The sequence below is a fragment of the Osmerus mordax genome, chromosome 14, assembly GCF_038355195.1.
Source record: "Osmerus mordax isolate fOsmMor3 chromosome 14, fOsmMor3.pri, whole genome shotgun sequence".
Classification (NCBI taxonomy): domain Eukaryota; kingdom Metazoa; phylum Chordata; class Actinopteri; order Osmeriformes; family Osmeridae; genus Osmerus; species Osmerus mordax.
The window spans coordinates 5,577,806-5,602,193 of NC_090063.1; the positions used below are offsets into that span (position 1 = coordinate 5,577,806).

The window sequence follows — 24,388 nt, forward strand, 5'->3', positions numbered from 1 at the left end:
GATTACTTTATTTGATAAAACAAACTAAAGGGAACCAGCCAATAAACTAGGCCAAGAACTCTCTCACGTGCTTTTAGGTGAAGTGTCACTACATTCTAATTTAGTCCAAGGGTTCTGCCCCATCACACGTCATCATATACGTCCTGAAAATGCTGCCAATCTCTCTGTTCCCACGCTAGCTGGCTCCACTATATGTTCATGGTTTTGTTTTTAACATACGTAGGCTATCTTATCTGATTAATCCATATCGACCCAATTTAATTATGAGTAAAACAAAAGGACTGTTCGACATATTCGCGCAAACTCGCTTGTATCATCAATAGGCCTGCTATAATAATAAAGCGGTATTTACTGTCCATTGAACAATGACACACACTTTTCTGTTATCGTTTGTTTCTGGGTTAACACTATTTTCGTTTTTGTGATCTTTATCAACTGCAGTATAGGCCTAGTAGCAGACGAGTACCCTATGGAATATCGAGTGAAAGCACTCCTATATCACAAGCAATTGTACAAGCAAAACAAAAACAAGAAATTAGTGAAAATGCTTTATTATGCGTCCATCCCACTGATTTAGCAAGATCGTGGTGCATGCCTGGACTGCTTGTCCGAACGAACTTCAATATTGCCATACCCTTACAGACTACTAATCATTTTGGACCATGACCCCTGATCATTATTGTAGCCCTATACTCATTTGATGGTTTAGCTTTCTGTCCTGTTCTAATGATAATTTTCTCAAGACCGGAGCTGAGGACACAATGCAATTACAGTTTCACAAGCCTCTGTATGGCTTGTCAAGTAACTGTATTGTACAAATAGTCAAAGTCACTCGATATATCAATGGCTTCGATCAATATTTGCCATTTAAAACAAACCGAGTTGATTAGATTTTCGAGTGTAAATACTCATTGAGACCTATTGGGCGCAGCAGGAGAATGCAGAACACGGAGCAGATGGGGTTTCCACCACTTTATTGGCCTGTCGAGGCAATCCTTCCTCTTCACCATACAAGCACATTCACATTTGGGCCTCTGTGGAAATATTTAATTTCTTACCTGCCGTCGGGTAATAAAAATATAATAATACAATAACGAAATAGCACACTCGTGGATGATTTCATGTTTTAGGGGCTAAAGCTTCGACGATCAGGAGCCTCCAGCAACAGATGTCCATACACAATTCTTGGGTGTTTGGTTTGACATTTTACAAGAATTGCGTTTGGACAATCAACCGCTTGGACTCAGAAAAGTGCCCTGGCTGGAATAAGTAAGACAACATTCACATCTTCGAGTGATCAAATAGAAGTTAGACTTAACAGGCTGCACCAAATGCACTTGTTTTAAGAAAAGCTTTCTGTGATAGGCCTATGCATTAGATGGCAAATCGTACAACCTGCCATTTTCGATAAACAGAGTAGCCTACGGAATCAATCATAGCCTATTTTTCTATTCTCCTAGCAGTTTAGCCATTTCTATTGAGCACACAGTGTCGTGATAAGTTATTAATCATTCATAAATTCTACAATATAAGTTGCCTTAGGTCATTGCCCACTAACAACAATTGTTTCTGTTAAGAGGCCTATGAAATGTTCTCCTGAAAGGATATCTTGCCGCCCAAAAGTTGTAGCCACTTCAACAGTTTCTTCTACAGTCCTTGTATTGTATAAGAAGAGTACCAGCCTGGTGTACATAGCAAGGCCTTAAGCTATAGATGCTATGTTTAGGCCTCTACCATTCTGCCATAATTCAGAGCAAGACTCAGACGCACTTCCGTTGCGTTTCTTTGCCATTCTTTCATCACAAACAGCCTACTTAAGAAAGAGGAATTTAACATCATATCTCGGATGTTAAGAGTATCTTTAAACAATTCCAGTATTTGACAAAGGAGCAATTTAGGCAACAATATGCAAATGAGAACACGAGTGATACGAATTCAAAGTCCGGGCTTTAGATTAAAAAAAACGTTTCGCCATATCTGCACCTGTGAGGACGTACATTTGTGTAGCTTCCACACCGCGTCATCGTCAAGTCTTCTGGTGATCTCACAAACACAACAACGTCCGAACGATCCAACGTCAATTCATATGGGAGATTTTCTATAACTTTTAAAAAAGGAGTGTTTTTTTCCCCAATTATTTTTTCTCTGGTTATTGAGAGCGCATAAGATGAAATGGAGTAGACCGCTCAGTCTTGTGCGTCTTCTCCTATTCCCACGTCTTGCGCCGTAGGCTATCCGCGTCCAAATGCCCCCAGCAAGGAGAGGAAAGCAAACCAAAGCAAAGCGTGCGGGAGCGAGGATGCTCGGAGCAGGTTGCCAAAACCCTCAGCTCAGCGTTGACTTGATGGGACCCTTCTCTGGGGAATGGCAACGAGTGTCCAGATCGCTCCTCTTCTTTGCTTTTACTTGGTCTCGTCCAACAATACGGTGTTGCCGCGACGGTCGGCGAGAGGGAGTGGGGACGAGATTCGCTTGGTACTGAATTTGAATAACACCACGGGGTGATGAATGTCCATTGTGCGGCTGAGGTAATGAATCTGCACTGTCCTCTGTAGCACACACAGGCCGGCAGCTGCGAGCGGGGGGGGGGGGGGGGGGCAGCAGCCTCTTAAAGACACAACAGCCCCATTTTCTGTCACCCCCTCTCTCCAATCTCTCCAAAATTGATGACAATACCAACAGTGTTTATTCAAGACCCCAAAGTACTGACAGCGCTGCATGACGTTTGTTTTCTGTGTTCTCTCTCTGTGTGAGCGAGCTTGTGCAACGCTGTAACCAGTCACTGGACATAAAGCCATTCCTTGACCATTCTAAGAGCGAAGTATAGGCCTGTCTGTATGCACAGAAAAGGCCGAGGGTCAAATAATGAGATGGGGCGAGTTATGTCAGCGTGTCAGATGGTTAGGTCGGTTATCATACTGTAGTTTATTGTTTTGACAACAGTGACATAATTGAAAATTGCAGCAGTACCATTTTACGTAGAAAATAGTCCTATTTATTATGCTCTTGATAAGAGATATTCCATAGGTTATGTCACAGGTGCCATTGCGTCTGTCTCGTCGGTAAACATTTCCGTCTTCTCTTGTCCTCACCGCACACTGGGGTTCGAACTCGGGGTACTCCTGACGCACGCACGCGGCACACAACGGCCACCTCAAGCAAAAAAAACTAAGAACACTTTAGCCAGCTACTGATGAGTGAGTTTAACAAATTCAAACTCGGTTACACGTACAAATGTTTTGACCAGGAGCCGAATTCGGATAGGATGCGTTGCTGCGCTTGAAGTGCAGGTGCAGGGCCTTCAACGTCCCCATAGGCTAAGGGGTTGACAGTAGCAGGCCTGCACGGAAATGAGAAAATAATTCGTCAGGTGTTAATCTTAATGGTGTTTGGCTTATTAATCAGGTTTAATTTATTTTTAATTAACATTCCTTAAACGTTGAACTAACAGTGGTTGAACGTAGCACAGGTAGCATAATCACATATCTGTTGTTGCTTGCGTTTTTGTTGTTTGTTTATTTTCTTTTGACTGTTGTTATGGTCTCATTTTTAGCGATTTTACTTTTGTGAATCACTTAGTGTCCTGGCTCGGTGAAAGGTGCTACATTAAATAAACGTTTTAAGCCTACAGGATTCTATAAATGAAACTAAAATATGATTATGCGTAATATATAGGCTATTATATAATAGGCCCTAATATATATATATCTTATAAATATATATAACATGTTATCTAAAGACGAGGATGTTTTTGTCAATGTTTATTTCCTTTATTTGTTTATGCGTAAAAAATCAGAACGCAATAATCGTTGGGATAATGTTTCTCTTTGTGAAATATTCTCCCATAAATAGAATGTTCTCAAAGCAGATCCTGACCATAGATACAGTCTATGATCCAGACCTTCTGCACATTAGTGCATCGTTTTCACGCTCGCCAACGTCCACTGATGGAACCCCTCGCGCCTTCGCTCATCTCTCCCCAATAAATCATTGAGTTGATCCCGCCCCTCAGGCATGGGGGGTCCTCCTCCTTAAAGTAAAATCCGTTTTCTCTTTCATCCCTCAGAAGGAGGCGAGTTAACCTCTCCTGATCTCCCAGCTCGCCTTTCTTAGTCCCAGAGCTCTATTCAGATCTCATTTGCCCCCTGAAAAGCAAACTTCTCCACACCGCCTTTTCACGCCTCCACTTGGCGGGAACTCTGAAGAGGAAGTTATGAATCTGAGTCAGTATGTGGAGGAGACATTTACTTCAGAAGAGTTCAGATTAAAAAAAACATTAATTCAGTCGAAAAATGCAAAATTCTACTGAAACTCCTTTTTCTTTTATATGGATTGTTCGCAGGTTATTCTTCAAATTTTATTCACATGTTTAGACAACTTAAAGCACAAAGAATTATGTTTAACAGGGCTGTCTTTAAAATAAGCACAAGTTATAATTTAAGTCTGAACTTCTGATAGAAAAACAGGCATCCATTCAGCAAGTCCAACAGTCTGCCAGCCAGCCAGTCAGCTAGCCTGACAGTCTGAAAATAACCCAGCCAGTCATATAGTCCAGCAGTCTGCCAGCCAGCTATCCGGTCAGAGAGTGAAGCCAGTTTGCTTTCATGTGAAGGGGTGTACAAACAGACCCATCGGGGGGTCCATCCCGGCCCTGTGGAGGCCTGAGTGGAGCTCCCCAGTCTCCTGATCAATGCTTAACCTGCCGAGGGAGAGGGGCGGTGGTGTAGAGGGGCCCAGGACAACGGGGAGGACTATCAGCCCTTCTCTGGAGAGATGTGGGGGACAATGGAGAGGGGATCCCCCCTATGGAAGCCTCCCCACAGGGAAGGCATGTCTGTCATGCTGGGAAGGTAACAGCAGCCTGGGACTGCCCAAGGCTATAGAAGGTACAACTAGCAGCTAACGGCTAACGGCCGATAGCCTATGATAAGGTAAGGTCAGACTGAGGATTAGTTGAGTATACATCCTACCGCTAACCTGCTATGTGCTGGCTGAGAGTAAGAAGAGAGTGGGCGCTAATAATAACACCGAATCGGTAATGGTCTGTAACCAAACCCAGTAGTTAGAGAAGAGAGCTGTATTGTAATGAACAGGTAATGAATCTGGTGCTACAGGACATTGAGGTCTAAAGACTACGTTTGGCCCACAAGGAGTCTCCTCAACTGCTGTTGTTGCCTCCCGCCCCCTGCCAGTCCCCACCCCCCTACACCCGTCCAACCTTAGCTCTGCCTTAATATCCCCCAGAATTCTTTGACGGAGGCTGCATAGTTGCCTGGCAACGGGAATTCGGCCAGTTAGGAGCAGGAGAGTGGACGAGGTTAAACAGCCTGTAGGGAGCTACTGGATAGCATCAGGTCTTCCTCCTATAGCTCTCCCTCCCTTTGGTATATATTATTGCTAGCTAGCATCAGGTCTTCCCCCTATTCACCCTCCCAATGATATATCAATCCGACAGCTAGTGTAAGTTTCTTGCCCCTATACTCCCTCTGATATACCACTCAAATAGCTACTGTCAGGTCTTGCTTCCTATAGTCCACTCTCCCTCACACCAACAGCCAGCGTCAGGTAATACCCCCTAAACTCCACCTAACCTCTGCTACCACTTCAGCAACGGCAATCCACTTCAAGTCCTCTCTGGCCAAGCACCAGTATTGGCCACTTGTAGTGAAAAAACAACGAGCCTCTTGCTCAGCTGTCATTGCAGCTTTACTGACCCCAATCATCCCTCAGACACCTCCTCCCTCGAGCCTGTCTTAAGTCCCCTGTTTCCTGCAAAGAAACAGTTGATGTTGGTGGGTCATGTGACTTATCACTAGCTGTTAGTAGCTGCAGAACCACAGTGCTCACGCTCCAACTAGCTCAACTGTATGCATGCCAATTAACACCTACACATTTTTAATATGCATCTAATTAGGATTAGGGTTTAATTAATTATCAAAACATATTAGGAGAACTAACTGCTGAACAAAACCTGTCTCATCAATTTATACTCAATTAAATTCAGCAGGTTGGAAGGATAGCTAAGTAATTCTAGAAAACGCTCCATTCTAGACCATTCTGCATTTTAGAACATCCAAACATATCAGAACGCTGGACTGCTTAACAACCAGAATCTGTGTTGTTCCAAGGACGGATGTCTTTATGACTCTGAGGTGGACTGCTTTACAGGGACCTTCTTTAGTTTGTAGTTGTGACCGAATGGTGACCATTCTGTTTAATGAGGTATTATGTGGGTTCTCCACCCAAATACTCCAGCAGAATGACAGTTGTAAATGGCCTATAAGCTGAGGCCAACTGTGTCAACTAATCATTATCTGTTTCTGTGAGGTATCTGTCGTTTCTGTGTCTGGTTTGGTTGTCAATAAAGTCTTTACAAAACTACAAATGTACTATTCCAAATATATACTGATACTGAGTTATACTGCTACTACTCCATACTCCTACTGCAGCTTTTATAGCACTAATAATGTGCTGGTCTGTCATAAAATGTCTTAAATTTAACCGGATTGAACCGGATCCTCTTGATCTTCATTATAACCTAGCAAGCAATACAGTGTTATTTTTTGCAAGTAAATAAGTCTCTTTCATATTGCTTTCACACAAACTGCAAATGCTAAGGACATGCTAAGCACATTTTCAGCTGAGCAAATCATCAAAAAAAAAATGTGAACCTCCTCTGACTGTGTCCAAAACGTCTATGCTCAAGTGTTCATCCAGCAACCAGTGCTGATTCATGCCTAACAGATATACCTTGTATAGCATCATGCAATGACATGTGTTGCTGCATTGCGAGTGAAAGCATTTAGGTTGATTCTGATGAAAGCATGTATATATACAACAAGTATAGTGAATGCAGTGTATACTGCAGATGTGTTGCCTTTTGTGACATAGTTTTTTGTTTGTTTGATGTTTGTTTAGCTTGATGTTTTTATACATTAATTTGAAATTTTCCAGAATACATGGAATTTGAAAAAGGTAAAAGGAAAAAGGTATATAATACGTAAAAAAAACCTTTTGTTTTCTGTTCTAATGGCCTACATCTGGGTATTCATACTCTTGAGGAGGATTCTTTATGCTTTAATTTGGTCATATTTGGTAAAATACCATTATTTTAGGAAAATAATCCAATCTGTAACATGTCTACTTTAGTTTTATAGTATTTACTATACCTATAGTATAACTAAATATGACACTGACAAATATATCAGAACATTTTATAAAAATAATTGCACATATAAAAGAGGATAAACTATTAGCCAGTAAATTGGTTGCTGTAGTTTATGTTTATGTGGCTATTGTGTATGATTGATTGAACAGAATTGTCAATAGATTAGTAGTTGTTTTGTGAGTCTGTGCACCAGTTAAGGGCTGTGTTAACTGTTTTGAAAAACGGAATTCAGTTTGGAAAAATGTGCTTATGGAATTAAGAAATAACTGAAATACATCCTGGCAGAACGTTCTACTGCTGCTTGTGGAAATGAGGGCTTGTATGTTTAACCTCTGTGAGTGGGGAGAGGGTTGGTGTTTGTGTAGAGCTGCCACATGTCCCTTTGAGGTGGACAAGGCAGGATGGAGATGAGGGAGGAGAGAGAGAGACATGGACAAAGAGTGAGAGAGATAGAGAAAGAGAGAGAGAGAAAGGGCCAGAAAGAGTGAGGGAGAAGAAGAGAGAGAAACTTAGCGAACATGCGTTTCTCCTGAGCAGTTGTAAAGGCTGCTGAGTAAGAATGTGCCAACCGTGGGACCCTGAGTGACAGTTATTGACCCGTAGAGCCTGGAGACGTCAGTGTGGGAACGCAGTTATTGATTATCACCATGGCTATAAAGGTTCCAAAGGTTCCAAAGGTTTCTCAGAGAGTCACGACTCACCCCCGTCTCCCCTTCTCACCCAACACCCAACTCCCCCACCAAACCTTAGTGAAGAAAAGAGGAGTGGGCGAATGGTGATAGTGGGATGGCAGAGTTGGCTAAAGTGTGTGTGTGTGTGTATGAGTGCGTTTGTGTGTGTGTCATGGCCCCCCTGACAAACCCCCCACTATGTCTGAAGAAGAGCAACTCAATTGAGCGCCCTCATCCACCCAACTGTTTCCGAATAAATGGTAGAGCTCCCCATCCTTCCTAAGAATCACCATCACCATCCACACACACACACATACAGAGGGTGCCATATCGTAGCAGTGTTCCCTGACCCCTGACCCTTGCCCCAGGAGTGAAAAGTTAGGTCAAACGCACCAAGCCCTGCCACTACCGAGGTTGCTGGGAAAGAGGCACAGCGAGACCGGGGGGGTCAGGGCTGGGTAGGTGTGTGCGTTGTGTTAAAGCAGAGGGTGTCATGAATCTCTTTGACCCCCGGTCTCCTGGTCCCCCTGGCCAGAGAGGGAGCCCCACACTATTGTCACAGAGTCGCTGTTCCTTCACTCCTCCATTCACAGGCCTTTCCTAAAGAAAGAGCCTCCGAAAATCACTTCAGATCGCTCTCATAGAACTTATTCAGCCTTGATGTATACCATGGACCAGTTTGCCGCCTTTTCCACTTTTCTCTCTGTTCCTCGCTCTCCCCCTCTCTCTTATCCTCTCTTTCTTTCATAACCTCTCTCTCTTTCATCTGCTCTCTCTCATCCTCTCTGATAAACGTATCAGACAATAAGCAATAAGTATAGATTGATGTATAATTTCTAAATTTAAATGTATCTTCTTAATGAACACATTCTAGTGTATAGCCTATTGTGATTAGGACAACGACACAGACCCAGCGTACATAGATTATCATTATCACAGTAACTGAATCACCTTGAGTTGAGCTAGAACATCAACTCAATGCTGCCCTCTGTAGGCACTGGTTTCGAAACAAAATGATAATAACAATCATAATTTAAGATACAATTTAAAAACTGATTTAGACTTGAATCTTTTTTCAACGGTTCATTTAAGGCTATAATTCCACATGGAATTCGTTAGACTAGAGTACGCTGATAGGTTAATAAATAGCTATGTTAGTTTAAGTAGCCTAATTATACATTTGTAGACTGCACTGTTGCCGGGATTTCTTAATTCGATCATTTAAAATGTTGATCTTTCTTGGTATGGTAAAACAATGCTTTGATTTGAGTGCGGAAGTTGTAATTTTCGTAAAACACTGGCTCGGGTCGGAACACGTCAGAAAGACTTCTGGCAGCTGCTGGTTGAGGGGGAGCGAAAAAGTTAAGGAAAAGTCCTTTTTCTTGCATTGCTGACGCGGACTGGAACGAGCTCCGTGCCTCCGCTGCATTACCACTTTGTATTCTTCCACGATGTTGCTTCGGTTTCTAGTTTTAGGGGCTTTCATTAGCAGAATAGCGTGTTACTTTTCGGAAGAAAAATTTCCCGAGGAGTCTACTATGCAGCCGCCGACAGTTGTAATAGCCATTATAGCTCGCAACGCTGCGCATTCCTTGCCTTACTACCTTGGTGCTTTGGAGAGATTGAACTATCCTAAAGACCGCATATCAGTCTGGTAGGTGGATGTTGGGAGCTCTGTGTGTCCGCTATTTGTCCCCGAAGTCCCTTTTATCAAAGTGCCTCAGGCGTTCAAAGGTCGATCGCGTTGAGATTAGGTTTTGAATGCCTCCCCTGCTCTCTTCGCCTCACCCCTCTTCAAAACTAAACCCATTCTGTATGACAAGTCTGAGTGTGTGCTATGTATTAGAGAAAGATTGTGTGTTCTCTAAACAACTTCGAAGGTCTAAACACCAGTCCGTTTTACTATTCAATTACATTTGGCTGAATTTAAAGGCTGCTAAAACGTTAAGGCCGATGTTAATTCCTGTAGGGCAAGTTCACTTGGTGACATTGTACTTGTAATTTACTTTTCATATACATCACAACAGGATTTTACCAAGATAATACTAAACCATATGATACAGACTCTACACAGCCTATACAGAGGATCTCCTGTGCTAATAACAGGTCAATAAGGCCTTGATAATGTGAGATTTAGGTTTGGTGCTTAGTTTAAAAAGGGTCCAATTTTCCTGTCTGTGTTGTGTGTGTGTGTAACATTATTGTGTGTGCACACAACGTTTTTAATATGTGTGTGTGTTTGCATGTGTGCTTATGTGTGTGTGTAGTGCCGTTCATTGTATCCATGTAGGTTGGATGCAGGACACTGACAGTGATTCCCTTCACGTGAACAGAGGAGAGGATGAATACACTTGTGCTGATGTGTCCTCAGGGCAGCGACTGACCACAACTCAGACAACACCACGGCGCTGCTGAGAGAATGGCTCACGGTGGTGCAGAAGTTCTACCACTATGTAGAGTGGAGGCCCATGGACCATCCCACGTGAGTAGGGAGGGATGGAGGGAACTAGAGTGGGGGAGACAGGGAAGGAGTTTTGTGCTGGACAGACCTGTTTCGTACATGTGTTCTGCTGTGTGTGTGGTTGTGTGTGTGTGTGTGTGTGAACTCTAGTTCTGACTCCTCCGTTGCTGTGCAGGGCCTATGCAGGAGAGCTGGGTCCTAAGCACTGGACCAACACCAGATACGAGTACCTTATGAAGCTGAAACAAGCAGCTCTGAACTTCGCCAGAAAACGCTGGGCAGACTACATACTGGTACTTCGGTCCACTCACTGCTACCTTGCAGCATATCATCATGTAGACTAACTGACTCAGTGTATGAACACACACATCACACACAGATGGCAAATGCTCATTATTCATCGTCAATTTGGGGTTGTAGTTGGATGGTAGGTCTCACTATGGTTGTATTCTGTCTTCCTGATCCGTCCTGTCTGTCTGGGTGGGCCAGTATGCTGACACAGACAACATCCTGACCAACCCAGACACCCTCAACCTGCTGATTGCTGAGAACAAGTCGGTCATCGCCCCGATGCTGGATTCCCAGGGAGCATACTCCAACTACTGGTGTGGCATCACCCCTCAGGTTGGTGTGGACTTCCATTGTAGTCTTTACTTAGGATATTAGAGCCTAGTACACCATTTTTAATATATTCTCTTCTAATTGATACTATGCAGAATCTAATACATATCCTTCATCTATTCATGTACTCAATCGTAATCTAATCTCATACACTTTCTCATCGCTCTATCCTTCCTGCCTTCCAATTGGTTGTTAGGGTTACTACCGGCGCACAGCCGAGTACTTCCCCACACGTCAGCGCCACCGTCTGGGATGCTACGCGGTTCCCATGGTCCACTCCACCTTCCTGCTGGACCTGAGGAGGGAGGGGATGAAGCAACTGGCGTTCCACCCGCCACACCCCGACTACTCCTGGCCCTTTGACGACATCATCGTCTTCGCCTTCTCCTGCCGTGCGGCCGGTGAGACACATACACACGCACACACTGGATCATATATCAAGTACATACACAACCAAACACGCGTGTCCACTCACGTATACACGCACACACACAGATATATTCACAACAAACACACACTCAACACTAGCATGCCCAGCTCACCCCTGTGCATGTGTGTGTGTGTGTGTCTGTAGAGGTGCAGATGTACCTGTGTAACAAGGTGCGCTACGGTTACCTGAACATCCCAGCCAAGCCCCACCACACCGTGGAGGACGACCGCATCAACTTTGTCCATCTGCAGCTGGAGTCCATGAGTGAGAACATGACCCACTGCACACCATGAATCCCAATGACTAAAATGCTAGAAAAACAACCTAACGAAACAGCGCGACTCTCCCCTTCCCTCCCCCCAGTCGAGGGCCCCCCGATGCACGTCTCCCGCTTCGTCCATGTCTTCCCCAAGAAGAGGGACCTCATGGGCTTCGACGAGGTGACGTTGGGATGGCTTCCGTAGCTGACGGCAGTGCTTTCGACCGTTCTGTGGTGTAACTACTGTAGACATATCCTGACCTGGCAATCCCTGACCCTCTGTGCCCCCCCCCCCCCCCCTCCCCATCCCAGGTGTTCTTGATCAACCTGCGTCGTCGCCTCGACCGCCGTGACAGGATGTTGTTCTCTCTCAACGAGTTGGAGATAGATGTCAAAGTGGTGGACGCCGTGGACGGGAAGTACGTGTGTTGCTGTGGGACTCTTCATGTGTCTGTGTGTCTGCATGTGTGCTGTGCACATGGTCAGCCGTTTACTGTCATGTTTGTGTGTTTCTGTGTGTGTGTGTGTGTGTGTGTGTGTGTACAGTGCTCTGAACAGCAGTGATATTAAGATCCTAGGTGTGGATCTGCTACCTGGATACTATGATCCCTTCTCTGGTCGGACCCTGACCAAAGGAGAGGTGGGCTGTTTCCTCAGCCACTACTACATCTGGAAGGAGGTGAGGACACACACACACACACTCACAAACACACACCCTCACAATCCTGAGACTGGTCTCTTCCTTTACCTTATCTCTCCTCTGCCCCATTTCCCCTCCCTCCGTCCTATCCCTCCACCTCTTCCTCCTCTTCCTGCTCCCCCCGCACCGCCCCTCCTCCCCAGATGGTGGACCTGCAGATGGACAAGGCTCTCATCCTGGAGGACGATGTGCGTTTCCAGCCTAACTTTAAGCGGCGTGTGCTGCGTCTGTTGGAGGAGGTGAAGCTGGTGGAGCTGGACTGGGACATCATGTGAGGCGCCCCTTGTGACAACAATTTGGAGAAGGCCCTTTCCTGTTTTGGCCTGACAATGCCCCTTTGGGTCGATAATGCCCCATAAAGAAATGTTTTGTTGAGTGTGATGTGGAAAAATGGGCCTGCACAGATCCCTGATTTAAAGACCACTAAACACACTTGGGATAAATTCTTACGCCGTCTGCAAGCCAAGCCATCAACTGAGAACTGCCCAACCTCCCTAGTGCTCTTGTGGCTGAATGGAAACAAATCCCACATCAATGTTCCAACTTCTTCTGCAAAGCCTTCGCAGAAAATTGAAGGCAGTTATATATTTGTAAAAATCTGTTCTACATCCTGCATCAATTTTCCTGTCCTTTGCTTCCTGTTTCCTTTGTTAGATACCTGGGCAGGAAGCAGGTGAACCCTGGTAACGAGGAGGTGGTGGAGAATGTGAGAAACCTGGTAGTGGCCGACTACTCCTATTGGACGCTGTCCTACGCCATCTCGCTTCAGGGTGCCCAGAAACTGATGAATGCTGATCCGTTGTCTAAGATGCTGCCCGTTGATGAGTTCCTGCCCATCATGTACGACAAGCACCCCAAGTACGTAACTAGCGACCACGCTGTTGGCATGTCAAAGAAAGGTCCTGTAAGAATTCCACCTCAATCTTTCCCACTCAGTCCTGAATGGAAACTCTGAGCATTAGAATGTCTTGTGTAAGCTCCTGTCTCACTTCTTTGCAGCTAGCCAGACAAGGAACAGCGCTAAAACAAATTCAGATACAGCTTCCGGTCTGTTATTTTAAGTATCTATAGTTTACGCGCAGTGTACTTGCGCGTTGCGGCGTTTAAAATGATCTACATGTGTCCACGCACAGTATAGATTAGAGCTAGATTAAAGCAAAACACAAAAGTGTTGTATCGTGAGTAACGTGTGTGGTCACCACCATTCTTCCCAGCCCTCTCATTCTCTGACACATATTTCTTTCACGAAAGTGTCCAGCTACTCTCTCTCCTCTCTCTCCATAGCTCCATGTGGAGAACAGACCAGTGGTGGCTGCATTCCAAGTCATCCTTAAAGCTGCAGCGCTACACTGTTGACCACATCATATAGCCGTCAAAGGACTGGGAGAGGAGGGGTAGATGATGGTGTGTGTGGGGGGGGAGGGAGGGCGGATAAGGAGATGTGAGGGGTGAGAATAGGGAGGTGGAGGAGGAGCTGAGAAAGGGGAGGAGTAATGGGGGAGAAGGGGTGAGGAGGAGGAGGGGTGAGATGCCTGTGTGTTCTGTCATGCATGGAAACCTGGCCTCCTGCCATCTCTCAAACCCAGTCTCCCTCTGGGGTGTGTGTGTGTGTGTGTGTGTGTATGTTTGTGTGTGTGTGCGCCAGCCATTCTGCTTACTAATCTGTCAGCAGTATCCTGTTTCATCAGTGAACTGCAAGCATCTTCTCTAATTTGTGAACTGTCATTTGAACTGATCTGCTACCGTCCACCTTTGTCCACCTCTCAGTGAAAACTACAAATCCCACTTCCCCAACCGCAACCTACAAGCGTTCTCCACACACCCCCTGCTGGTACGGCCTTGCCACTACGCCGGGGACCCCCAGTGGGTGAGCGACACGGAGACCTCCACGCTGTGGGATGACGACGCCGTCAAGACCGACTGGAGGGGTTCCCACAAGACCCTGAAGGGCGCCCCTCCTCCGCAAATGCTGCAGACCACCTACAGGGATGAACTCTAAGTTGGGGTCACCACAGGGTCACAGGGGGTCAAGGTTCAGTGACAGGGAGGCCGTCAGGTAGAGGAGGGTGTTCTGTGTGTGTGTGTGAGCGTGTGTGTGTCTGCATGTGTCAGTGTGAGTATGTATCCATGCATGTTCCGAATATAGAAATTGTTGCGGGCTGTTTCAGCTAGGTTCCTTCACGGAAGAACGGAAGTCAGGTTGTACTTTGGTTCAAATGCAAGTTCTTTATTTGATCTCATCAAAGATACAGACTGAGGGCTGTCTGTGAAAGCCATGGCACAGCGTGCATGGACGAGAGTGCATGGCAGAGAGTGCCCAGAGCAATAGACAGGATATCGTTTTATACACTTTAGACAAGGCCCGTCCTCTAGCTTAACATGGGCTAAACATGGGCATACAGAAACACATCCTGCTCTGGATATCTTTTCCTAATGTCAGCACTTATATTCAAAGTGCATCTCTCAGTCTAAAGGTCCTACATTAAACTGTGTCTTTGTCCTTTTCCATCTTGATATTTGGGTGTATGTTAGGTCTATCTAAGGTCAGTTATAGCCTTTTTCCATGTCTCCTGATTACTTGGTCTAACCTTTGGTCAATGACAGTTAATCTAAGGTAACTAAGATCTTGTTATGTGCTGTGTCTTGTTCTTTAGGTCAATGCTAGGTCACCTGAGGTAACCCTTCAGTTCTTAGTCAGTGAGGTCATCTCAGGATAATTCAGACAGTTTAGTGCTAGTTTCATGCAGGACAATCAACCAGTTTAGTGCTAGTTTCATGCAGGACAATCAACCAGTTTAGTGCTAGTTTTATGCAGGACAATCAACCAGTGATAGTAGTTTCATACAGTTTTCGGCCACAACAAAATTAACATGACTTCTGTTCTGTACAAGGAGCACATTGTTGTTGAAAGGTGAGTCTGACTAAGAACTGCAGGGAAAGGAAATATGAAATATTAGAATATTGAAATATTCTTAAGTTAAGGCAGAGCTCCAAATCTATGCAAACTCCACATGTTCCCAGAGCTGTGTTGATTGGTTATTTCTGGTCTAGGTCCATGTTAAAGTTCAAGTGGTCACGAGAGTGTGGCTTTACTGGGGGTCACTCATGGGGTCAGCTACAGTTTCATACTGCGCTGATCTGTGATTGGGTGTTTTCATGGTCTGTTTTCTTTTGAATATGTTTATTGGTCTCTTAATAATATTGTATATGTGAATATATTATCTTTTGATAATTTATTTTTGCTATTATATCATTTTGGAGGCTGTGGTTGGTTTTTCTGTGCAGAATGAAACATTTGTTCTCATTCTTATGGACTCATTCTGTTGTGAATTTCAAGTGCAATGGTTGTGAGGGTGCTTTTTATGTAAGTGAAATTTCTGCTATTAGTTTACAACAGTATTTTTCTGTTAAGTTTAACATTCCCAGTTCTCTTGGTGACAGAATGGAGTTCAGTTTACTCACAGACGGTGCAACTAAACTGTGCCTTCATGCCTTCAGTAAAACATGTTATGTCCTTGCTTTGTAATTTGAAACTCATGAAATATACTTTTAAAACATGTTTTATCAACATCTTGCACAGTTTGTCAATATGCTGTTGCCTCTCATTGAAGGTGTAATGACAGCAAACCACCACTAGAGGTCGATGTGGGTTCGTGGGGGCATGATCAACACGACTGCTCTGTCCAAGGCTTTAGGCAAATTTGGTGGGTCTGTTTTGAGGGGCGTCACCAGGAGCTTTTGGACCCATGTGAAGACGTTCCTCTGGGAGTCCATCCAGACTTTCTTTTGCACCATCACCCCTCGTCCTTTGCAGAGCAGCCCCAGTCCTCCTGATCATTCAGCCCACGAGGACAGCCCCAGTCCTCCTGATCATTCAGCCCACGAGGACAGACCCAGTCCTGATCATTCAGCCCACGAGGACAGCCCCAGTCCTCCTGATCATTCAGCCCACGAGGACAGCCCCAGTCCTCCTGATCATTCAGCCCACGAGGACAGCCCCAGTCCTGATCATTCAGCCCACGAGGACAGCCCCAGTCCTGATCATTCAGCCCACGAGGACAGCCCCAGTCCTCCTGATCATTCAGCCCACGAGGACAGCCCCAGTCCTGATCATTCAGCCCACGAGGACAGCCCCAGTCCTCCTGATCATTCAGCCCACGAGGACAGCCCCAGTCCTGATCATTCAGCCCACGAGGACAGCCCCAGTCCTGATCATTCAGCCCACGAGGACAGCCCCAGTCCTCCTGATCATTCAGCCCACGAGGACAGCCCCAGTCCCAGCTGACAAGACCTCAAGAGGAGCTGAGATCAACCTCCAGAAAAAAAACCATTTGTTCTCCGATCATTGAAAAGAAAATCTCGATTGTGGTGTTACTGTTGATGACACACGTTCGCTCTCTCATACAAAACACAGTGTGTGTGTGTGTGTGTAGGTCATAGGCTATGACCTATGTAATGTGGAGCCCAGAGGGTGAAAGGGGAGGCTGTACAGTATAAGGGGAGATGGGAAGGTTGGGACGTAGGGTACGTTCCTCTACGCGAGCACTCTGGCTCGTGACAGCTTGTCATTTAAGCAACAAATATAGGTTAGCCAGTGAACACTTAGCTCACTTGACTTGACTCTCCTTCCATTGACTCTCAGCAAAAGCCAAGTCTAGCACGATGATTTGAATCAATATGTTTATGTCTCTGTGTATGTTTTTGTGTAAGTCTGTGCAGTAACTCGGAGTGAGCACATGCCAGTTAGCGCCTGTGACACAGTTTCTCACATACAGACTGTATGATACAGACTGTTCCTGTGGCTCAGGGTCCAGCACTGTGTCTTCCTGTCTAACCCTGTCTGCGCTGGTCTGAACCCACCTCCAGGGGTGTGGAACTCAGCTCAGCCTCTGATTGGCCCAGGGGGAGAAGGCCAGGATCCATGAGGTCAGCCGAGGTGCACACATATCCTATTTTATTGCAGGAAACAAAAAACAAGTGAGCAATGTGCGTCCTTCATGTACTATGGAGAATAGTACATGTTGTTTTTTGTTTTTTTACTGAAATTCATGAACACACGCACACACCAGATGTGACCCATCTTCCATTTCTGCTTCAGTTACTTTCAGCTAAAGACTGGAGGGGTATAGTAGTAAGTAAACACACTGATTCACCCACACAAATGACAGTTATGCCACAAATAATACAATAGAATACAGGGTTTAATGCACCGTTAATATGTCCCACATTAGTTATGAATAGTTTTACAAATGTTTGGACCTACATTTCCTTCTAATTTGGTCTGCACTGCTGAACGATGAAGTGATTCCAAACAAACTGTTGTTTGACTATGTCACATGTGGGAGGAGAGATTGGGAGTATTTTCCTTCGGTCAGACATTTCTCCCAGTTGCTTTTGACCGGTTGCAAACAACGCATAAAGATTATCCAAACGAATAACCACTGAAGTAGACGTGCAAAGATGAGCGACAGGTGACAACTGTGTGTAGCGTTTCATCGAGACTTCACTCGTTTGGGTAGTGGAAGGGGGCAACGGTAAATGCATACATTGCTGGTTACTCAACAGAAGCCTTCTAGAGCGTTAACTAACCAGACCAGTCTGACAGCTGCTGCCTGTTTCTGCAGTTATAGCTCCAGTTCACTCGCTTCATTCGGCCATATTTTGTTTTATTTCGAACGTCTGCAAACTTGTGGTTCTTCTTACTTTTAGCTGCTGGTTAATCGTTACGTCTTTCAGACAGACGACACTTCCGAGCGTTCTGGAGTCTGGTAAGTGACCGCGTGGCACCGTGGACTTCATATCGAGAACATACCCTAGCTTGCAGATTGTGCATGACATACCAAGTCACGTTCAATCTGTCTTCAAAACAAAAGCAATTACATGAAAAGTAGACCTATATTTGTTTTTAGATGAACTGTGTCGCAATTCTCCTAGAGAACAGTAATATCAGGAGAAATGACAAATAGTGCACTATTTTTCTTCCAACAAAGAATAAGTGTGCTCTTCTTGTTCAACGTTTCATCCTGTTTCTGTATTTTTGGGTATTTTGTTAAAATATTGTATGATTTAATTGAATTGTATTAAGTTTACACAAATATATATGGTTGTGTTAGCAGACCCAAGTCTTCCGGGAGTGTCCCGCATTCTCATCGTTCTGCATGAGTGACAGAATTCTGGTAGAATTGCAGGAGGGAAAACAGACAACCACACAGAACACAACACAGATGTTTGTAACTGTATATAGGAAAGTTTGCAACCATAAAACAAACCCTGTTGTAACTTGTTATTTCAGACAGTTAAACTGACCTTCAGACAAGGGGTCTACCTGTCCTGTGTGCAGGGGCCATGGCCTTCCTGGGGGTAGCCATGCGGAGGTTGGCGGGGGGCTGGGCCCCCGTTTCTCCCCTGACCCGTGCCTCCACCCGCTGCTACAGCTCGGAACCCACCAAAGAGAAGAATGTTCCCTACGAGATCACATTAAAACAGGTAGAGAACAGTCGTACAGGTAGAGAACACAGTCGTACAGGTAGAGAACACAGTAATACAGGAGAGAACACAGTCATACAGAAGGAGAGAACACAGTCGTACAGAGGAGAGAACACAGTCGTACAGTGGAGAGAACACAGTCGTACAGTGGAGAGAACACAGTCGTACATGGGAGAGAACACAGTCGTACAGGAGAGAGAACACTGTCATAAAGGGGAGAGAACACAGTCGTACAGAGGAGAGAACACAGTCGTACAGGGGAGAGAACACAGTCATACAGGAGAGAGAACACAGTCATACAGGTAGAGAACAGTCATACAGGAGAGAGAGCACAGTCGTTCAGGGAGAAAACACAGTCATACAGGAGAGAGAGCACTGTCGTACAGGGGAGAGAACACTGTCGTACAGGGGAGAGAACACTGTCGTACAGGGGAGAGAACACTGTCGTACAGGGGAGAGAACACTGTCGTACAGGGGAGAGAACACAGTCATACAAGGGAGAGAACACTGTCGTACAGGGGAGAGAACACAGTCATACAGGGGAGAGAACACAGTCATACAAGGGAGAGAACACTGTCATACAGGGGAGAGAACACAGTCATACAGGGGAGAGAACACAGTAATACAGGGGAGAGAACACAGTCGTACAAGGGAGAGAACACAGTCGTACAAGGGAGAGAACACTGTTGTACAGGGGAGAGAACACGGTCATACAGGGGAGAGAACACAGTCATATGCGGGAGAGAACACTGTCGTATAGAAGGAGAGAACACAGTCATACGGGGAGAGAACACAGTCATACAGAGGAGAGAACACAGTCATACAGAGGAGAGAACACAGTCATACAGAAGGAGAGAACACAGTCATACAGGAGAGAGAACACAGTCATACAGGGGAGAGAATACAGTCATACAGGTAGAGAACAGTCATACAGGGGAGAGAACACTGTCGTACAGGGGAGAGAACACAGTCATACAGGGGAGAGAACACTGTCGTACAGGGGAGAGAACACAGTCATACAGGGGAGAGAACACAGTCGTGCAGGGGAGAGAACACTGTCATACAGGGGAGAGAACACAGTCGTACAGGGGAGAGAACACTGTCGTACAGGGGAGAGAACACAGTCATACAGGGGAGAGAACACAGTCGTACAAGGGAGAGAACACAGTCGTACAAGGGAGAGAACACTGTTGTACAGGGGAGAGAACACGGTCATACAGGGGAGAGAACACTGTCATACAGGGGAAAGAACACAGTCATACAGGTAGAGAGAACACTGTCGTACAGGGGAGAGAACACTGTCGTACAGGGGAGAGAACACAGTCATACAGGGGAGAGAACACAGTCATACAGGGGAGAGAACACAGTCATACAAGGGAGAGAACACTGTCGTACAGGGGAGAGAACACTGTCGTACAGGGGAGAGAACACAGTCATACAGGGGAGAGAACACAGTCATACAGGGGAGAGAACACTGTCATACAGGGAAGAGAACACTGTCATACAAGGGAGAGAACACAGTCATACAGGGGAGAGAACACTGTCATACAAGGGAGAGAACACAGTCATACAGGGGAGAGAACACAGGTGAGAGAACTGTCTCTCCTCTCCAGGAGGAGGGCGTCACCAGCGGGCCCACCAAACCCCTCCCCCGAGCAGCGGAGGCTGTGGTGATTGGAGGGGGCAGCCTGGGGTGCCAGACCCTGTACCACCTCGCAAAGATGGGCATGACCAACGTGGTGCTGCTGGAGAGGGACCGTCTGACTGCTGGCACCACCTGGCACACCGCAGGTATGGCACCCCGGGTCACAAAATCCCTGCATTCAAAGGCCTATTATAAGGTGTGCTTGGTTTATTGTTCGAACCACTCCTCTTTCACGTGGAATGTTTGTGTTGATTGTGGGCATGTAGGGACTTAGTGTCGGTCCTTAGTGGTTAGAAAAGTGTTTGTTTCTCTTTAGTGGTCTGCGGAAGTGCAACATCTGTTCAGGTTAGGCTATGATGGTGTGCACTAAAAGCCAGTTGATTGGATTTGATGAAAATATGTTTTTCAACCTGATTCCCCTCACTTTTGTTCTTGTTTGCTCACTTGTCATTTCTTTTAATCCCCTGCCCCCCATCCTTTCTCCCCCCCCCCCCCCCCGCCCCCCAGGCCTGCTGTGGCAGCTCCGGCCCAGCGACGTGGAGGTGGAGTTGCTGGCCCACACCAGGAACGTGATCAGCAGGGACCTGGAGGAGGAGACGGGCCTCCACACAGGCTGGATCCAGAACGGAGGCCTCTTCATCGCCTCCAACAAGCAGAGGCTGGACGAGTACAAGCGCCTCATGTCGGTACGCCCCGGCCACGAGGCTGAGGCCCGGCCTGTGGATTTCGGAATCAGAATCAGTTTTATTCGCCATAAAAGTTTGCACAGACAAGGAATTTACTTTGGCAGGAGAGCCTACCGAGGCAGCCATAATCGGCGCCAACTAGAAAGTTTCGGCATAACATGAGGAGAGGGGAGGGAAGAGAAAGGGCACCCCCAGACTATGCTCCCAGAGGAGTACTGTGTGGGAACAGGCAAAAAACACCTCAGCACATAAGCACATAGGTTGTACAACATTACAGAAACACATGACTTGCGGGAAGGGGGATGGGGTAACAAGCAGCATCTGGACCTGCAGCCATAGTAGGCGCTGGTCACAGACCCGCCAGCCACCCTGGGGGAACAAGCAGGCGAAGGCGTTGGATGGGATTGTGCATTGTGATGGCATATCTGTAGTAGGTGAAAGTTAGTGTATGAGTATGCCTGGGGGTTGTTCGCCTTCGCCTAGGCCACAATCAGTCAGATTCTCAGTCCGCAGATATTATTGCCATGGAGACATCCTTGGTCATGACCCAAGACAGAGACGCAATCCTCAGGTGTCTGTGGGAGGGGGAAGGGAAGAGACTACAGAGAGTCTCACTGCAGCGCTCTCCAGGGGAGTTGTTGTTCCAGCAACGGCCTTGGCCAAGGCCTGAGCTGGATTACGGGGCCGAATGCAGATAAGATTGGGGCCTGATTGGGCCCTGATCTATGTAGCTAGGTTCTAGACACAGGCAAGTTATAGAACCTAGATTGGAAAGCGAAGGCTGGACTTGTATGCATGCGTTAACAGAGAGGCTAGACCAGACACAGAGTTAAGTGACATGTCCCCAGACATAGAGGGATCCTAGACACTAGAGTTAGCCTGGAGAGAAGATTTTTCTGTAGTTGGGCTTTTATAGACAGATGAATGTTTCAGTGTTCTGTCCCCTCTCCTGCAGCTAGGGAAGGTGTATGGGATCGAGTCCCATGTGCTGTCACCGGCTGAGACCAAGGATCTGTACCCGCTGATGAACGTGGATGACCTGTACGGAACGCTGTATGTGCCCAAGGATGGCACCATGGACCCAGCAGGCACCTGCACCACCCTCACCAGGGCAGCTTCTGCCAGGGGGGCAACGGTGACATACACACACACACATGCATAAACACACACACATGCATATACACACACACACATGCATAAACACACACACACATGCAGATACACACACACAGATACACACATACACACACACATGCATGAACACAGAGTTATGCACACACACACACACACATGAACATACCAGTCCAGTCCACTGTTTTTCAGGGTCGGTGTACCAGTACTGTGTTGTAACTGTAGAGAGTCATGTGTTGTGGCAGCTTCCCTTGGTGGAATTAGGCAGGAATGCCTAAGATCTTGAGATTCAGAATCTAATCACCATGGTAATGCCATGGTAACATCCATTTTGCACGATTCCACTCTACCGTGGCTGCTCCCTGATAGGCTGCCGCTGTGTGTCTCTCCCCCTCCTCAGGTGATAGAGAACTGCCCGGTAACAGGTATCCAGGTGAGGACAGATGACCTTGGTGTGAAGAGGGTAAAGGCTGTAGAGACCGCCCACGGAACCATCGAGACGTCCTGCGTCGTCAACTGTGCAGGTGGGTCACATGACCGTGTGTGCAGGGTCCCTCAGCCAGTGAATGCATCGCGGCATAGAGAACGGAAGAGTTCCATTCTGAATGAATTATCAGTGGATTAGGAATGGTTGGTTAGGCTGAATGTTAATCAGAACACCCCTGTTGCTCTTCAAAACACATGGGACACGTGTGCTAACACACAGCACACTCCCATGCCAGTCATACTCACTCACACAAGAAGCTTAGTCACAGAACGTGCGATCACCCGCTAGCATGCAGTTTCAGTTCCCACCAGCAGAGGGCACTCAATGACAGAAAGAGAGAGCCATTTTGCCTGAGGAAGAAACCTGGCGAGCAACTTGTGTTTTGGTGTTTGTGTTGGTTGATATAAAAGCAATAACTGAATTTATTTGTGGTTGTGCGTGGCCCACAGGGAATTTATTTAAATGAATGTTCGACTCAATTTTGAGACTAGAAAACAAACTAAAGATAAAGAATAATGTTTGTGCGCGTGTGTGTCTGCAGGTGTGTGGGCCACCAAGCTGGGTGACATGGCGGGAGTTCGGGTTCCCCTCATCGCCATGCACCACGCCTATGTAGTCACAGAGAGGATTGAGGGCATTCAGGTGAGTTTGATTTGACTCTGTGTGCTCTGTTAGTACTGCTTCGCTGTGTTTGGGCGACTGTAATCAAGTGCACCCCAGTAGCTGTGTCTGTCCTGCTCTCACCTGTAGTAGATAACCCTGTGTGGCCCTCCTCCCACAAAAATCACCAGGCTTTGTGTGTGTGTGTGTGTGTGTATGCTGTGTGTGTGTGTGTGGCCTGGGGGTCCAGAGCTGCATCTTCTCTGAATCTGTGCTCTCTGCTGCAAAGTTAGGCCTGGCCTGATTACACACACATACACACAGTAGATGGCTAGAAATAACAGCAGCAATGTGATGCCCCCGCAGATTATGTAACCTGTCAGGTCAAACGATTCACTGGCAGTGTGTGTTTCTCTCTGCTAGCCTGGGCCACCCTGTACCCAGCTCAGTCCGGTTGGTGTCTGTGAATGTCTGTGTGTTCCCATATTGTGTGTGTATGTGTGAGTGCACGTTTGTGTGCTGAAAATCCATGTATTGATTTGTTATGAAGACACCTGTTGACGTGTTTGACCCTGTTCTCACAGAGACGGTTTATCACATTGTGTTCTCTCTCTGTCTTCCTCTGTTTCTGTCTCGCCATTTTTACTCTCAAGAACATGCCCAATGTAAGGGACCATGATGCATCTGTCTACCTTCGTCTCCAAGGAGACGCACTCTCTGTTGGAGGCTACGAACAGAACCCCGTCTTCTGGGATGAGGTAACGTTAATGTCTCTCTCTCTCTCCCTCTGTCTGTCTTTCTCTCTCTCTCTCTCTCTCTCTCTCTCTCTCTCTCTCTCTCTCTCTCTCTCTCTCTCTCTCATCTCTCTCTCTCTCTCTCTCTCTCTCTCTCTCTCTCTCTCTCTCTCTCTCTCTCTCCTCTCTCTCTCTGTGTCTCTCTCCTCTCTCTCTCTCTCTCTCTCTGCTTTCTCTCTCTCTCTGCTTTCTCTTCATACTCTCTCTGACCATGAGCTACAGCACTAATGCAGAGTAACAACAGGACAC

The 24,388-nt window shown here is 46.4% G+C and overlaps 2 protein-coding genes across 2 annotated transcripts in view; both read left to right on the forward strand.

Moving 5' to 3' along the window:
- Nucleotides 1-9,290: 9,290 nt before the first annotated feature.
- On the forward strand, nucleotides 9,291-15,878 carry cercam (cerebral endothelial cell adhesion molecule). The gene is made up of 12 exons (XM_067250619.1): nucleotides 9,291-9,493; nucleotides 10,211-10,321; nucleotides 10,476-10,593; nucleotides 10,790-10,924; nucleotides 11,118-11,322; nucleotides 11,496-11,615; nucleotides 11,715-11,791; nucleotides 11,923-12,029; nucleotides 12,157-12,289; nucleotides 12,454-12,581; nucleotides 12,965-13,168; nucleotides 14,078-15,878. The coding sequence occupies exons 1-12, from the start codon at nucleotides 9,291-9,293 to the stop codon at nucleotides 14,307-14,309; spliced, it is 1,773 nt and encodes a 590-aa protein (XP_067106720.1). The 3' UTR covers nucleotides 14,310-15,878.
- Nucleotides 15,879-17,933: 2,055 nt separating this feature from the next.
- sardh (sarcosine dehydrogenase) overlaps nucleotides 17,934-24,388 on the forward strand; it is a 10,894-nt gene continuing 4,439 nt past the window's right edge. Inside the window, exons 1-8 of the mRNA XM_067250242.1 lie at nucleotides 17,934-18,078; nucleotides 18,603-18,796; nucleotides 20,410-20,587; nucleotides 20,949-21,127; nucleotides 22,083-22,262; nucleotides 22,659-22,782; nucleotides 23,287-23,387; nucleotides 23,999-24,103. Of these exons, the coding sequence (XP_067106343.1) occupies nucleotides 18,656-18,796; nucleotides 20,410-20,587; nucleotides 20,949-21,127; nucleotides 22,083-22,262; nucleotides 22,659-22,782; nucleotides 23,287-23,387; nucleotides 23,999-24,103 (1,008 nt within the window). The 5' untranslated portion in view covers nucleotides 17,934-18,078; nucleotides 18,603-18,655. The remainder of the gene's footprint in view (nucleotides 18,079-18,602; nucleotides 18,797-20,409; nucleotides 20,588-20,948; nucleotides 21,128-22,082; nucleotides 22,263-22,658; nucleotides 22,783-23,286; nucleotides 23,388-23,998; nucleotides 24,104-24,388) is intronic.

Coding starts and splice junctions, on each gene's coding strand:
- cercam (XM_067250619.1), top strand. CDS start 9,291: ATGTTGCTTCGGTTTCTAGTTTTAGGGGCTTTCATTAGCAGAATAGCG. Junction 9,494..10,210: donor AAAGACCGCATATCAGTCTG/GTAGGTGGATGT, acceptor ATGTGTCCTCAG/GGCAGCGACTGACCACAACT. Junction 11,323..11,495: donor CTTCTCCTGCCGTGCGGCCG/GTGAGACACATA, acceptor GTGTGTCTGTAG/AGGTGCAGATGTACCTGTGT.